General features: G+C 47.7%; 1 protein-coding gene across 1 annotated transcript in view; it reads right to left on the bottom strand.

The window, feature by feature from the left end:
• The window catches only part of LOC142777007 (uncharacterized), a 29,631-nt gene extending 26,369 nt beyond the window's left edge, over nucleotides 1-3,262 (bottom strand). The window contains exons 1-2 of the mRNA XM_075881314.1: nucleotides 3,070-3,262; nucleotides 1,607-1,801 (exon numbers count right to left, since the gene is read on the bottom strand). Of these exons, the coding sequence (XP_075737429.1) occupies nucleotides 1,607-1,801; nucleotides 3,070-3,138 (264 nt within the window). The 5' untranslated portion in view covers nucleotides 3,139-3,262. The remainder of the gene's footprint in view (nucleotides 1-1,606; nucleotides 1,802-3,069) is intronic.
• Nucleotides 3,263-17,500: the final 14,238 nt, after the last annotated feature.

Here is a 17,500-nt window from a genome sequence, read left to right as displayed (position 1 = left end):
ACGGGCGTGCACGTCTTTGGCTTGTAATAAATTCAAAATATAGTTTCAGAATTTCTTCCAAAAGAACGTGACTCGTAATGTCTCAATCTTTAAATCTAACATGACAAACATGTTCACTAATATGCTTAATTAGTTATGTTTATTATTACGGCGAATTTCCTTCGACGCCTCATCAAACGCGAAAGTTGACCGTCAGCGTCTCGCGTCTAGCGGTGTGGAGGGCGAGTCACACAAAAAACATCATAACAAGTTGACGTCACCATATGACGTCACAATGACGTAACAAAACGTGAAATTTTGTAATACGTGGTGCCTAGCATCCCTTGATGACGTTATCACATCGCATCGAAGCTGGGTCAAAAGTGGTGCGATCTTGGAGGCAGTGAAAAACCGCGTTAGGTGCAGAAAGCATTCGAAAACTGGCGGGCAACATCAATAGATCGGCTGAGAGGGTAAATAAGATTATCGGCTTTCGCCTTCATGTCGTTCTAAATTGGTACTGACACAAAATTTGTCACTTATCGTTTTTTTTTTGCGTCAAATTATAGGACAAGTTTCCGAGAGCGTAGGAAATGTACGGTAAGCGTCAGTGCGCCCTGGAGAATTAATTACCTGCAGCATGATTTTAAAAGTTATTTTCGGTTCCTACTGTACCCTGACGTCATGACGTGGTATGAGCAGCGCGCTCAGGCGATAGTATGTCCACACGCACGTTTTCGTGACGTATCCTCATCCGCGCGTCGCTTTTTCGATCGTCTGCTGCGCGCCGCACGTGTGGCAACTGTCGTGGCACAGGGGCACATCATTGGGATGGCATGAATTTTAAGACACAAGTTCTTCGTCGACAATCCGAAGTCTGTCAGCAACTGCATGTTCCGCGTCCGGAGTGAAGTGCAGCGAACAGAGTAAACTCCGCTTGGTTGGCGTCCAGTCTCCGCCCAAGTCGAACCACGCTTGTCTCAGCGCCGGGTCGGACGGGAATAGGTGGAACTTGCACCTACTGTCCCCCGTTTCACTGGCGCTAGACTTCACAGGTCAAAATATAGGCACAATGATGACAAAGTTGAAATAAAATGATTGATTTGCCCTCTGGTATGCGTATATTTTGTATTCCCGTGCACGTACACTATTTCAGACTCCGCCAGCTCCCTGCACAGGTATACTCTGGACGACAGTGTCCGCACGCCCACACGGCGCGAGCAGACGATCGAAAGGCAATGTTTAGGCTGCCATTTTTTTTCTGTGCTTGACGTCATAACATCCAGCCAGTCTGCTGTGTGAGGGCACCGCATTAGTACTGCAGTTTGACGTCAAGTTAGTGCTGATGTCGGTAAATGCGCCGCGAGAAAATTGAGTTTAATATAAAAATAAAATATCTTATGAGCCCTTTCTGAGTGTCCCACTTGTTCAGAGTCATCTCTGCATAAAGGAGATTTGTATGGCAGAGTACACACTCCTCCGGAAAATGGTGTCAGTACCCCTTTGAATGCACGAGCGACCCTGAGAGTTTTTACGTCTTTCAACGAGTGAATTCTGGCAACAATAGAAAAAGAGAGCTAGATCGTTTGCAGCGGAGTAAGGCAACATTATTCGTTGAATAGCTTACCGTTTCAGCGACGTTGATCATACCAACGATGGTAGTAACAAACCAAGGGTTGAAGCCGATGTAGTCCGATTGTTCAGCAGCCCACAGCACGACATCCGGCGGAATAATCGGCGGCCCTTCATCTCTTTGCGGTTGCTGTTGTAGTTGCTGTTGTAGTTGCTGTTGTAGTTGTTGTTGTGGTTGCTGTTGTTGAGGCTGTGAGATGTGATCGTATAGCACAAGAAATAAGTTAGGGATTCTCTTAACTATCCATAGACTCAATCGTCAAAGCCATCGAATAAACTGCACAAGTGGGCACTAATTGACATGACAAAAACTAGTCAGCTACGCATATTAAACGTATTTCCGATTTATTACGCACGTAATAATAGCAAAACGAAGAGCACTGGCTTTTGCGCCTGCCATTCTTCACTCTACCTTATACTGAACACGTGAAGACGTTGCCGGAAAGTTGAATCTCCATGGCTATATTCAACCACTGAGCCATGGCCTGGCTCAGTGGTTGAATGCTCGATGACCACGCATAATGCCTTGGTTTAATTCCTGCTGGGACCACAACATATATTTTTTGCATTCATTGGCTGAGTGCGGCCGATGTAGGTTTTGCTAACGCTCTCGCATTACCAATGTATATTCTCACCGTTCCTCGGTAGATGTAAAATATAAAACAGTTTTGGTACATACCCGGCACGTTGTACACGGGTAACGTGCCACACGTGTCTGGAGGAAAGGGCTTCACGTCGTACGCGACGGGATTTTCACATTATTCAATTCATAAACAAATCCTCTCCGACTGAATTTTGTATATACTCGAAGTTAAGGAGATGGTCGCGACAGCACCCGTACGTAGATAGATAGATAGATAGATAGATAGATAGATAGATAGATAGATAGATAGATAGATAGATAGATAGATAGATAGATAGATAGATAGATAGATAGATAGATAGATAGATAGATAGATAGATAAATAGATAGATAGATAGATAGATAGATAGATAGATAGATAGATAGATAGATAGATAGATAGATAGATAGATAGATAGATAGATAGATAGATAGATAGATAGATAGATAGATAGATTCAAAGTGCGTTTGGTTATCCGTCACATTTAAAAACATATAAAGAAAGTAGTGCCCTTCGTATACAGTTCGACCTCAACCTTGATGAGCAAAAATTGTGCGCGAGAACTGTATTTATGTGCAACTCATGTGCGAGGACGTTAGCTGTCTGTTCGACTAAGAGAGATAGACAGGGCTTCAAGATGGCATGCCACTGAGCCCACATTGCGACACCAGTTCGCCGTTCACAGTCCCCGCGAAAAATTATGATTGTGTTCAGTGTAAGCCTACACGGTAATGTAGGAGTCCTGATACAGCAATCCAACAAAGTCAGGTAAAAATATCCCACTTGTATGCGACAAGACCCGAGAGCTTTTGGCAAAGATATGCAGCTACCTTACCTTCGCGCGGCGGGCAGCTGAAACTTTTCTCCGCGCAGCAACAACGGCAGTAGACCTTTGCCGGGCCATCGTTCTTCTTCTTCATTACCTTCGTACACTGACACTTCCTGCCCCGAGGTGGAAGACTTGGAGGAGGAGGAAGAGGATAAATATTATTGGTGGTGGTAGTGGTTAGAAAAGGAAGAATGCGCCTAATTTCTGCAGCCCGGCAGGGAGCACGGCACACCAAAAATGGGTCAAGTGGGGGGGAGGGGGGGGGGGGTCAGGAAAGAAGAAGACGATTGGCGCTCGGGCCGCTCTAGCCCTTTCAGTCCTGGCATTTAAATTTTTGTCAGACACATTATTAGTACGTATTTTACTAATAGTTTGGGTCTCAGAAGACCACAAACCAAAAATATAGTTGGTTGTGTAAGTATTTATAGATTTACAGTTATGACATCAAATTAGGTCATCATGGCTCTATACCATGCAATTACAAAAGTGGCAAATTTATTGATGCTATGCCCTATAGTGCACAAAATCTGAAAAAAAAAAACGTAGTATTTGAAAGTGTCGCCTTCCCGCCTCTGTTTGCCCGTGTCATCGTCACCAATGACCTATGTCTAGATTCTTCTGCTTTAAAGCTCCATGCTCCGCAAAAATGAAACAACGGTGATGTCAATCGCAGTGGGGATAGTTGAAGAAATATTTTTCCAGGAATGAGCGGTTTTGATTGAGTTTTCAAGGTTCTAGAAGAAATTTTGTATGGTGCCGTCAATTGACGACGCCAGTGCAAAAAGGGCTAGGGGCTGAAACTCTTCCTGTTAAAAAAACAAACTAATTACTTTAATTTTTACCCTGAATAGACCTTAATTTTTCACTTACATTAACCGCCGACTTCTTGGCCAATCCCCCTTTGTGGCTAAGAGGCAGAACAGAGGACAAGCAAACAAGCAAGAAAGTCCTTGCACTTGAGCGACCCCCACGTCCGAGTTGGTTTTTTGGTGGTGAACTCCACAGAGCAGCCTCCCAAGGCTCCTGTCGCTCAGCCCCCACAAAGGGGGGATTGGGCTTGTATGGGCATTTTCTGTTTATATGAGCAAAATATCGACTCGGGCTGAGACGACAGTGTGTAAGGTGTCACTCTGGTGCATTCAAAAATTCGTAAAGTAGGAGATCAATGTGCCCGTTTGGAGTCAGTGCCAAATGATTTACTCAACTTAAGTAAAACAAATTACGTTCTTTAAAGCAAACAGATCACCGAGATATTGAACGGCGAAACAATCGGAGTCGCCTATGTTCTCTCAATTTTTTCATTCAGCGCAGATTATCAGCACATTAAGGGGCCTTTATCCCATTCATCCCAGACAATGCGCGTCTGAAAAAACAATGTGTGAAATTCTCAAGTATATATGCCGGATCTTCCTCAGTTGCGCTCTCCATGACACTTTTACTCCGATACTTTTACGACAATATTTTTAAATGGCTCGGCTGTTACCTTTCGAATCTTATTGAGCACTTCGTATTCTTCCAAGTGATTTCCTCATTCATCTATACAACATGTTATTGCATTGTGGCAGACTTTCTACCTAGCGCCTTAATGCGGCTCCAAAATATATTAGATGGGCCTTCTTTTTTTCCCCCGAATCTCTGTCGCACAGCGTTCCCTTCTATATTCAATCTTTTCCTCGACCAATTTCTGTATAATGTACTTTTTCTCTACATATATTTATCATATTTCACCCTATGACCACTTGTCCTATTTGCCTTTCTATATATAACCCCATGAAGCTTCATGTCTTTTCGCGATCGCTTCCCGGATTTTCTTATTCCACCTATCTCTTGGCTTTTTCTTTCCTTTCCAGCCAAAAGTTTTTTTCTCTTCCTCTATTTCTTTCGTCATTCAGTGTGACAGCTCATTATACCCCTATTAATTGCCTGGTATTTTGCCTACTTCTTCTTCGACTATTGCAGCTATATTTGTTATTTCTTTGCAATTTAAATACGAGCTGCCCTACATTGACTATATGCCTTTATTTCAAGTTTCATATCCCAATTTCAATGTTAAGCGCTTATGATCACTACCCAAGCTTTGAATCGCTTTCTCGTCTAATCTCACTTCTCTCAGTTTTCATAAATGCCTTCAGTCACGAGACAACAATCAATAGTCGATTGCTTCTTTCCGACTTTCCACGTGACCTGTCCACCCCAATTAGGCCCGGTGTTATAATGTTACGGTGAGAAGGCGTCTGAAAAATGCCTTTACTTTCGGTAAACAGGCAGGCATACAATATGGAGCCCGGTCTGCACGAGCTCGCCCTAAACATCGTCCTCCTTTCTACAGTGTTCATTTGTGGTACCCCGTAGCATCACCCCCTGCGGCGAAGGCACCGTCTCGGTGCTTGGTTGGTCTGTGTAATATCGTTTCAGACGAGTGACGTGAACAACGTCAGAACGCGATCGCGCGCTGGTGGCGTTAAGAGGTTCAATTTCATATGTCACGTCGGTGACTTGGTGCACCACACGGTACGGACCCGAGTACGGTGAAGTCAGCTTTTCGCACAGGCCAACTCGCCGCGATGGCGTCCAGAGAAGGACTGTGTCACCTTGACTGAAATGGACATCACGATGGCACGCGTTGTAGACCTGTCGTTGTCGTTCCTGCGAATCGCTCAGACGCTGGCGAGCAATCAGCATCCTCATGGTGGCGACCTCATATCAAGGCTATGTTTCGCGCAGAGATCTGGCAATAACTTACCATTGGTGTCTGAATAACCTTCAAGGTCATGTATCTGGGCATTCATGTCCCCCAGAAGGATGATTTCGGGCCCATTACCAAATTCCTCAATATCCGCATTCTTTAAATACACTATCTCCTGATTCTTTTCTATGCAGTTATTTGCAGTCCACAAGAAGGCTATCGCAAGCCACGTTTTATTTCCACCGACTGCGATCAAAACCGAGAGGTGCTCTGAAGTCATCTGTTTCAGTCAATCTCATTTGACTCCACGGTGAATTCGCATTCCTACATCCTCACGTATCCTTTCGGCTATGATGCTGTTGCACCATTACCAAACATAACTGTCAATACGTGGTGGCTCGTTCATGACTCTAAGGTGCATTTCTGTAATTGCATAAACGCCTATCTGTTCATTGTTTAACTGATCCTCAATATCTAACCATTTTGCCCTTTTTCTGCCACCCTGGATGTTTATGTTACGAATTGCAACGCGCGCCTCCTCTCCTCTTCTTTTCCTTTTTTGTGGTTTTTCGCAATACTACTGCTCAAAGAGTCATCCTGGCTCTATTGTTTGTTGTTAGCAACCCTGACGGCACCCCCTCTTCTAAAAAACAAAAAGTACACAAAAGGTACTGCGCGTGCCTTGCCAGTCACCATCCCACCTCATGACCAAGCCTCTTATCGAAGCGAATTCTGTCTCTTGGGAGACCCCCCCCCCCCCCATTTGAACCTTCCTTTTTATTTCCACTACGTCGAAGCCTTTCTTTCTACTCATTCGCCATATCTCTGTTTGCTTCGACAACCACTCTTTGCAGGTCACCGTAACGCCGTTACGAACTGGTACCTCGGATACCGTGGATACTCCTGCTGAGGGGACATGGTGTGCAGGTCATCGACTACTTTTGCCGATGTCGTCGCTAGCCCTGCCGATTCTTCGTTCGAGGCATCATTTAGACCTCTCTCATTTACCACGAGCTTACGTCTGTGAGCACTAGCTGCGAGTTTTCGCTCACTTGCTTCATCACTGGCTCCAGCGTATATCCTGGGAACGTCTTTATCGTACTTTTTTGTCGCCATTAACTCTCTCCTTGATTGTCTCTGCACATCGAACTGAATTTGAGTCACCGGTAATAACTTGCTCAGACATTCCTTCTGAAACCTGCAGCTGGTTGCTAACTAGGTGACTAGCGTGTGCCAAGGCTACCACTTTTTTCCCTCCCTCTCTCTCTCCCACCCACAAAGCTACATCCCGGAAGCTGATCCCTGTGATCACTAAATCTAAATAACCTACAAAAGCACCACAGCATTTTCGTGACGTATGTGCAGTGTATTTCAAAGGTTCATCGAAACGTCCCCCACCGCGTCCAACATAGTCAATATATGAAGCCAGATTTACGCCCCACCCTAGTAGGGGGAGGCACCGCCACCCCCTTGAACCCTCCCCCCACGTGCGCAGGCCTACACTCTAAGGCAAAATTACCCGAAAAAGGAGTAACGGAGCCCAATAGGCGCGCGCGATGAACGGATAGACCGTTGAGGAGCAAGCACAGAGGGAAACATGCCGCGCGAAACCACTTAGTCTCCTAACACGCTCCAAAGAGATGAACCACTCGGAGATTGCAGGCAGCGCGAAAAGCGTTGCCAAAGTGACCAGCAATCCTTCTCCTCCCTTCTCCTCCTCTGCTGGCTCAGTCTTTCCCCGTATTTTGCCGGCAACGGTTGGCGTTGCGTCGCGCTCGGAGTGCTCGACCACGGCCGCCTGGATTCGATGATCTAAGAATTACGACAAGGTGCTTGTGTGTAAGCTTGGATGAGCGTGGGCTGCTGCTTTTGCGTTTCGCTGCACCCATGAAGTGTGGAGGAAGTCTCGACACGTCACCACGCCGCGCTGTATATCTCTGGCTTCAAGATAGTCACGACCAACATAGATTCGACGATCTAAGAATTACGACAGGGTGCTTGTGTGTAAGCTTGGATGAGCGTGGGCTGCTGCTTTTGCGTTTCGCTGCACCCATGAAGTGTGGAGGAAGTCTCGACACTTCACCACGCCGCGCTGTATATCTCTGGCTTCAAGATAGTCACGACCAACACACGACAGTAACAGTTGGGAAGGCCAATATGGCAGCCGAGAAGACAACAGGCCTATCGGATATATACTTCAGTCCGACTCAGGGCAAAAAACAGCGCTGGATTCTAAGGCAAGTAGGTTATCATTCTTTATTCTACTCTACTTGTTGCGTGTGCGATACGGATCGCGCTTGTCGGCAACGGGCTTGGTCGTGTTGTATATAGCATGCACGAAATGCAATGCGAAGGTCAGCTTCAGCGTCTGCAGTTCACCTGTGCTTTGCGACCACCTGGAAATTGGCTGCCATTGCCGTCGGCCTCCCATGCGCTCGCTTATCGAGTGCTCGCCTGTCTTCGCCACCGCGATGAGCTCCGGGCTGACGATATTGGGCTGAGACCTCGTCACTGTGTTGGGAGTCGTCGAAAACACGTTGCGGGTTCTCGTAAAGAGCTTGGTTGTAGTCACGTCGCGCACTGCAAGTGCACCAGCACGGGCTGCTGGGGCTTTCGCTAGCGTCGGAACACACAGAAAATTGCTCGCCATTACAGTTGGCTTTCCCGTCAGTCAGTCGCAAGCAGCTCGGCGCAGTCCGTTGACCGCGGCGGCGGACTCGCGTTTGCGCGCTGCACTCGCTTGAGTTTGTGGAAAAGGGCAGCATTACCGTCGATTTTTTCGGCGCTAAATCCAAACCATCTCGGTGCTGTTCGTGGCAGCGGCCAAGCGTACGCTCGCTCTCCTGTTCGAAGTTCGCTGGCGGCAGACACTCCGCGTGCAGCGCCGTGTTTGGTCTCGCGTTCGCTTGCTCGAGCTGAACGACGTCGTTGGCTTAGGACTCGCCGACTTGTTAGCGGCACGGTGGTTTGCGGAGTTGTGGCTGCGGCCGCCGCTCCTAAGCTGTTGCGCTACGGGGATCGAAATGAGTCTTTGACGATGTGTGAGAACACGGTGAAATTATTAGCATGTCATATCTCACGTATGTTTTCATTTCACCTTGCACGTATTTCTCATATGCATTTGTATTCATCCTCTATCACGTGTGACTCACTATTTTACATACTTATTGTGCAGCCGTGGGCACACACCGTGCTGAAGACTGTGTGCGCTGGCGTCTGCGATGCCTGTAATCTATCTCTTTCGTCAGAGCAGCTTCAGATGGATTGTGCGAGATGTGAAGGTAAAGTTATTTGTATGTCATATTTTAGCGCTTGTTTTATATTAACGTGCACGTACTTGTCATATGCGTGTATCTTCATCTTCTGTCACGTGTGTCTAACTATTTTTACTATATTATTGTACGCGCAGCCATGGGAACACAACAGGCAGAAGGCTGCATGCGCTGGCATCTGCAATTCCTGTCATCTATCGCTTCCGTTGGAGGAGCTCCCCAAGGAGTGAACAAGATTTGACAAAGAGACTGGACTTGTACACTTAACCATGAATTCACTTAAAAGAATGGAGAAACTTCATGTGTATGTAGAAAAATAAAAGATTTCTATGTCTCACTTTTGTCTTTCGTTGTTTCCGTGACTGCGAAAGCAGTTACACATAGGTGGCTAACTACTTTTTCGCGTGTTCTTTTCAGCGCAATTTGTTGCTCACTGTGCAGAAAAACAGGCGAAAAAAGTATAGGCCTGGCGGAAAATGTTTGAACTGGTGACAAAAAGTTCATCCGATTGGAGTATTTGAGTGGATCAACCGTTCGTCCGGCAAGGTGCAACTGTGAGGACTAACGGTTGCCCGTTAGGGTGTAAATGTGGGGATTAACAGTCGCCCTATCAGGTGCAAATGTGAGGACTAAATGTTAGTCTTTTGAGGTGAATCGTGGGACTAACGGTTCCTCACTAAGGTGTAAATCTGAGGACTAAATGTAAGTCTCTTGGGCTCGTCTGCGGGGACTAACTGTTAACCCGGTGCCGTTAGTCCTTAAAGGGATTAATGGTTGTGGCAGCCCCATTAGTCCCCAAAAGGACGAACCACTCACCCTTTTAACACCCTTTTGCCTTGGAGCATATGATTGAGTGATCAAGTAAACATACGTTTGAAAAATCAGCAAGTAACGTGAATCATGCACCAGCAAACGTGCCTTCAACCGAATGGAGACTGCCCTAGAAAAAGTAGCTATGTTCTTTCGTTCATAGTTGCGTCATAATGATATCGCAGTTTTGGGACGTAAAACGCCACATATTATTAAAGATATTTTCAAGAATGAAAAAATTCATTAGGTTACCACTTCTTTTGGGCTTCTTTTATTATCAGTGTTCGCGTATTTGTTTGGTAGTATCTGGCAACGCTGTTCAAAGGTCGCTAGTTAGGTAACTGTCAGCAGCAACTTATCTTTTCGTCCACTTTCTTTCTTCACATTTACATCGCAGTTACTACAAATAAAATCCCCCAAACTTTCCTTGGCTTTCTTATCTGACAGTTGAAATGAACGCTCTCTTGTATTCGTTTCGTTGAGCTGCAAATACTTGGCATATATCAAGACTGCCCTATTTAATGGTGTCCTATTTCCTGCTATGTGGTAAGAAAGTTCTAGTTAGTAGGACACCATCAGAAGTAAAGGAAAAAAAAAGAATACCCAAGTAGCACATGGTTTGCTACCCCATCATTATAACATGCGTGTGACGCAGTGCACGTAACAAAACAAAACGGGCAAAACCCAAGTAAAAAGGGCACTCATGTTTACTTGTGTTTTTCCACCTTGTTGCTTGTTCCATGCACATTTTTCGAATAGTCTCCAACTTGTCCTGCCGTTGACCTTGCTGAACTTGCCATCCTACCCTGAACAGCATTAAGCGTATCGCTCTTTGTCCCTTTCTTTGGATGGGATATCTTCATACCTTACAGCTATTAAAATGATTTTTTTCTATGCACTAGTCAAGCGTTTCTTGCTCATTTACAATGCTTCACACCAAATGCTACTACAGCTTTAAAGAGTGACCCCCTTCCCTTCATAAGTCCCCTGTGAGCTTGAAACTGCCGCTGTCCCCATTTCTAACTACTTACTTTTTTTTCACTGCACAGTCACTTCCTGAAATGTTTGTTTTGAAAGGAGGAAGGGTGGTCTCGTCTGTGTGCGCCCCGTCGACTCCTTTCCACCAAACGCCCTTGAAACTGCAGCACTGATACCGGATTCGTTTAACATTCACGTCCATCTTCCACGTAACACCGGCTTTCCATATTTTTAGGTGCACTTGACAACTTTCCAACGAATTCTCCGCACCTCGTGGCGGAGAATTCTTTGGAAAATTTCAGAAGCCGGGGAAGGGGGGGGGACATTTGGTACCCCCCTCCTTATTTATGTCGAATCCGCTCAGTAATGTTGATTTCGCACCATCACATTCTGATAACGTGAAGCATCTCTCACGTTGCGTTGCTTCTGAGAGTGAGGGTCTTTGTAGAAGCACTTGATAGGAAGCGTCAATCCAACATTTACATTTTCCTGCGCTGCCCTCAAGCGCTTTGATAGGTTCCGGTGTGAGGCACCTTCGTGGCTTGACTTTTTAGTGTTCCCTATCGTCACGTTGTGTCATGAAGTCAGGCTCCGTCATAACGTTAAATTTACGTGATGACGTCATCGTCATCCTATCTTGTCACCATGTCGAAAAAATTTGTGACGCAATCATGACGTGACCATGAAGCGGTGAAGCCCCTTAGGGTCTTGACATGCCGGAGTCTTAATGGCCCCACACGGTAGTCGCGGTACATCATAAAAACGGGTGTGCGGCACAAAAATCAAGTAATGGATACTACTTGCCACCGGTACCCTGAAAGTGAAGGCAACAGTTAGACCAACAAATAGCTGACGACTTCAGCGGAGCTGAAGCACCTTTTTATACATGCCGTAAGCAACTCAAACCTGGCATGCTGGCATGTATAGGAAGAAGAAAAACACTGCATTCTACACGCCACCCCACGTTTCACGTTAGTGCGGCTGAAATACTTTTTCCTACATGATTCGCTCCTCCTTAGTGTTCTTTTTTTTTTGGGGGGGGGGGGCACTAGTATACTAGTGTGCCTAGATGTGTTACCACTATGAATGGCGTGATGACGCCGGATGCTTTAGATGCTCCCACTATGAATGGGATGTTGCCGCCACGCCACACTTTTTAGTCAGCGTTTCAAGCCGTCATGGAATGGTGAAGACGCCGGGAGCACAAATATGGCAGCCGCACCAGCTGCACCGTAGCAGACCCCACTGATGTCCTAAAGTGCAAAAAAGCACTCTCGAGTACCCGTACGACGAGAAAGGTATTGTCGATATGTGTGTAAGTTAGAGCTCCCCTAATGGACTCTCCATTTCGACCGCTGCTGTTCCGCTAGAGCTTAGCGAGCAGCGCGCCCCGTTTCCGGTCTTCTTCCGCAACTTTACTTTGACGTCGAGGAGCTTTCGCAATTGTCGACACAAAAATTATGACAACGGTGGATTGCGCCTCAGTGCAACGAACACAGCCTAGAGAGATTGGCTTTCGGCCGGGCGAATATACCTGTGCATGACGTGATCGCGTTAGCCCTCGAATCAGGTTTAATGCGACCGTCCGTCTGACACACCTGTGAAGGTCGGTGCGCATTCTCTGAATCGTTCTCAAACATCTAAAATACGCTACTATGCAAGGACACACGTAATTGTTTCGTTTGCTTACGTTTTCTGTTACTCATATTTTGTCCTCTATTTCTTCTTGCGCTGGATGCTATGTGCTCTGCGACTTCGGCGAGTCTACGTGGTGAAGAGCTGGATGACGTCACGGCTCACTGCTTTCTCGAGGAACTTAGTACGCTCCAGTGAAATGGACGTGTCCATTACATGGGCACGTCGAGAATAGCTCTCCCAGTATGGTCAGAACCAATGTTACGAGACTGGGTTCCTAACTTAATCTAGTAACTTTGGGTCAGAACAACAGCCTCCGCGATCATGAGGCATTTCGCGACATTTACGCGCATGCGCAGTGGCACTGTGAAACAAAAAACAAAAAAGCAGTGAGCTTTCATGAAACGTTGCAAGAATATATTTTAAATTCTCACCGTACTTTGACTTCGACAGCGGCTTGCTACAATTACAACGCTTAGAAAGGCCTGCAAATGACAGTTTTTATTTATCGAAATACATTTATTTGTTGACGAGGGACGTTATTAGTGATTACAAAATCTGCACGTAGATTTGCGAGGACATGCACGTCCTCTACGTCCAGAATGCGATGGTTTCCGTGACCCCATCGCATACCGAGGGCGTGACCTCGCTGAATGACGGTTAAATGTGCGTGAATCAACAAATGAACTGCTTAGACAATTCCCCATGCGACAAAATACACGATGTCACCGTGCTGTCCCACAACGCAGCGTCTCCAGCTAGCTAATATCGAAGGCGCAGCATGGAGCTTAATTTCGAGGACAAAGAAGACCAGTGCTTTTCAAACCTCATTGCGCAATGATCACCAGTGACGATAATCACGGCACTGTCGGCTCTCGTCGAGGTTGTTAAACTGCGTGCTATTGACTCACAGACCGACGAGGATCTTATGGAGTGTTCGGATTGTACACAAGTCCGGCGAAGGCGGGGTTGAGACCATCAGCCAGCGTGAACGTACTATGCCACAGACGAAAGATGAGAAAGAAGACGCCGGAGTCGCGGTGCACCATATCGAGACATTGAAGACGCCAAGCAGATTAGGAGAACACCATGATGACACACGAACACTAGCACAGCAAGAATAGCAGTGAGTGCCAGCCTCAGCACGAAAGACAACGATCCACTAAGCCCGCCTGTCATCGGTGACATGAATGTCGTGGCCGCAAAGGCGTTGGACGTCTTGGGCGTCAGGCACGGCCCCACCACGTCTGGCTCCGTTGATAAATCCACGTCTTCGATGCGTTCCGAGCTCATCACGAATGTCCTCATGGTCATCAATGACTCACCATACTGGACATCCACGTCGCCAGCCAACGTACCCTTAAAGTGATGATAATGACCTATACGTATGGCTCACACCCACATTGGGGGATTGGTCAAGACATGAAAAAAAAGGGATCCCATTTAATGCGTCTTCCCATTGGTCTTTCTTTCTGACTATCAGTGATGTCGCTAAAGCTGCTGACTGTAGCACAGGCGCAAGAGGGTTCTTGGCGTTTTCACAGACGGCGGCATATATATATATTGCCACGTTCCATTTCACAAGTTTTTGTTATCGTTCCGAAACACCACATGATTCTCGGCGCAAACCGTGCCTGCAGGTTTCGAGAAGGTTCCGGACTGTAGTAGATCATTTCGATAAGATCACGCCCATTGTGCGAACGGTACAGATTGTTCTGGAACCTACGCCACCGCGCCAGCGATAACGCTAGAACATTCGACGGCAAGGGTATAAATGCCGACGCGCTTCGCCGCTTGTCAGTTGTTGATCGAAGGCCGACGCTGCGTTCGCCGCTATCAGTCCGAGACTGCTATCTGTGCAAGACTGCTGTTGTAATTAGACTTTCCCTTTACCGGGCACAGGTTCGCCCAAATAAACAGTTAAATCCCAACACGAAGTTTCCTGTCCTTGGCCACGTCACGACCCCGTGACATCTGGTGGAGGTGCTGGGTACACGGCTTGACGGGGGCGTCCGGTACATGAACGAAGCAGCACCTCCACCAGATGACATGTGAACAAAGGAACAACGGTCGCATACATCGAAGAAATTGTCGAAGCCACCAGTGCTTTTGCCCTCGCCGATTCTGCGGAACCTGCTCAGAGGAACCAAGCCCCTCCCATAGCTTTCGACGTCAATCCCAGACTTCCGAACGATAAGCAAGAACAGCTCAAAGCCCTGCTCCTGCAATACGTAGATTGCTTTTCGTCGTCATCAAAAATTCGGCAGACCCCAATCACGAAACATCGAATCATAACCGAAGAAAATGCCAGACCACTCCGTCAGAGTCCGCACAGGGTTTCGACGCGAGAACGTGAGGCAATGAAGAGACAAGTTGATGAAATGCTGCGAGATGACATTATCCAGCCGTCCAAGAGTCCATGGGCATCCCCCGTGGTGTTAGTGAAGAAAAAGGATGGGACCCTACGTTTCTGCGTCGATTATCGCCGCCTGAACAAAATCACAAGAAAGGACGTGTATCCTCTCCCACGAATAGGCGACGCACTTGATCGGCTCCATAACGCCAAGTACTTCTCGTCAATGGACCTCAAGACTGGCTATTGGCAAATCGAAGTCGACAAAAGAGACCGAGAGAAGACGGCGTTTATAACACCGGACGGCCTCTTCGAGTTTAAGGTGATGCCCTTCGGCCTTTGCTCAGCGCCTGCAACTTTTCAACGCGTTATCGATACAGTACTGGCAGGATTGAAGTGGCAGACTTGCCTTGTGTACTTGGACGACGTCGTCATGTTTTCCTCGAGTTTCGACGAGCATCTTCGGCGCCTTGAAGCTGTACTTCAAGCCATCAAGACGTCCGGACTCACACTGAAGCCAGAAAAGTGCAGATTTGCGTATGAGGAGCTCTTGTTTCTGGGGCACGTTATCCGCAAGTCTGGAGTTCGTCCCGATCCACGGAAAACAGCCGCCATCGCCGACTTCCCGCCGCCCACTGACAAGAAGGCCGTGCGCCGATTTCTGGGCCTGTGCGCCTATTATAGGCTGTTCGTGAAAAACTTCGCCCGCATCGCCGATCCACTCACAAACCTTACCAAGGCCGACGCGGAGTTCAAGTGGGAAACGCCACAGGAACACGCTTTCCAGGAGCTTAAACATCGCCTCCAGACGCCTCCGTTACTTGCCCATTTCGACGAATTCGCCGAGACAGAAATACATACTGACGCAAGCAGCGTAGGTCTTGGCGCCGTTCTTGTGCAGAGGGATGACGGACTTGAAAGGGTTATTAGTTACGCCAGCCGATCGCTATCCAAAGCAGAAGTAAATTATTCCACAACAGAAAAGGAGTGCCTCGCCATCATCTGGGCTACGTCGAAATTTCGCCCCTACCTCTACGGCAGGCCCTTCAAAGTTGTGAGCGACCACCACGCCTTGTGTTGGCTAGCCACCTTGAAGGACCCTTCAGGTCGCCTCGCACGATGGAGCCTGAGACTTCAAGAATATGACATTACTGTCATTTACAAGTCCGGCAAAAAACACTCCAACGCTGACTGTCTCTCTCGTGCGCCTGTCGACCAACCGCTACCCGACGACTCGGATGACAACTACTTCTTGGGAACGATAACTACCGACGACTTCGCTGAACGACAGCGGGCCGACCCGGAACTTAAAGCCCTAATAGAATACCTCGAAGGCAGGACCGCCGAAGTCCCGAAGGTATTCAAGCGCGCACTTGCGTCGTTCTTTCTACGAAACGGTCTTCTACAAAAGAAAAACTTTTCACCGCTTCGAGCTAAGTACCTCCTTGTGGTGCCTTCAGCTCTGCGACCAGAACTCCTGCAGGCCCTGCACGACGATCCGACGGCAGGGCACCTCGGTGTTTCCCGCACGCTCGCGAGGATACAAGAAAGGTACTACTGGCCACGTCTTACCACCGACGTCACTCGTTATGTGAGGACATGCCGGGACTGTCAGCGACGCAAGACACCGCCGACAAGGCCAGCGGGACTTCTGCAGCCAATTGATCCACCTTGCCGACCTTTCCAGCAGATTGGTATGGACCTACTGGGGCCGTTCCCGACGTCGGCTTTCGGAAACAAGTGGATCGTGGTAGCTACCGACTACCTCACCCGCTACGCCGAGACAAAAGCCCTGCCAAAAGGCAGTGCATCTGAGGTAGCTAAGTTCTTCGTCGAAAATATCGTCCTACGTCACGGCGCCCCGGAGGTCCTTATCACCGACAGAGGAACGGCATTCACTGCCGACTTAACTCAAGCGAACTTGGCATACAGCCAAACAAACCACCGCCGGACGACAGCGTACCACCCACAGACCAACGGCCTCACCGAGCGGCTTAACAAGACGATCGCCGACATGCTGTCAATGTACGTCGATGTCGAACACAAGACGTGGGACGCCATTCTTCCGTATGTGACCTTCGCATACAACACGGCGGTGCAGGAGACGACGCAGATATCTCCATACAAATTGGTCTACGGAAGGAGCCCGGCAACGACGCTCGATGCCATGTTACCCAACGTCACCGACGAAGAAAACCTCGATGTGAGCGAGTACCTTCAACGCGCCGAAGAAGCCCGACAACTTGCGCGTCTCCGTATCAAGAATCAACAGACGACCGACAGCCACCGTTACAACCTTCGACGACGCTTCGTGGAATACCAGCCCGGTGAACGTGTTTGGGTATGGACGCCGATACGCCGACGTGGACTAAGTGAAAAGCTTCTGCGACGGTACTTCGGACCGTACAAGGTGGTTCGACGTCTCGGCCCACTTGATTACGAGGTTGTCCCCGACGGCATCACGAACTCCCAACGACGCCGATCGCGACCTGAAGTCGTCCATGTCACGCGCCTCAAGCCGTTTCATGCACGTTAACAAACTGAAACAGTGTTTTTTTTATTATTGCTGTATTGTAATTTATTAATTGTACTTTCTTGCATTATTATTGTACCTTCATCTTTAGTTAAAGCATCGGGACGATGCGTTTTTTCAGAGGGGGCAATGCCACGTTCCATTTCACAAGTTTTTGTTATCGTTCCGAA

Source organism: Rhipicephalus microplus, chromosome X (assembly GCF_043290135.1).
Source record: "Rhipicephalus microplus isolate Deutch F79 chromosome X, USDA_Rmic, whole genome shotgun sequence".
Taxonomy (NCBI): Eukaryota; Metazoa; Arthropoda; class Arachnida; order Ixodida; family Ixodidae; genus Rhipicephalus; species Rhipicephalus microplus.
Note: the sequence above shows the minus strand (reverse complement) of the source record. Positions and strands in the feature narration are given on the sequence as shown.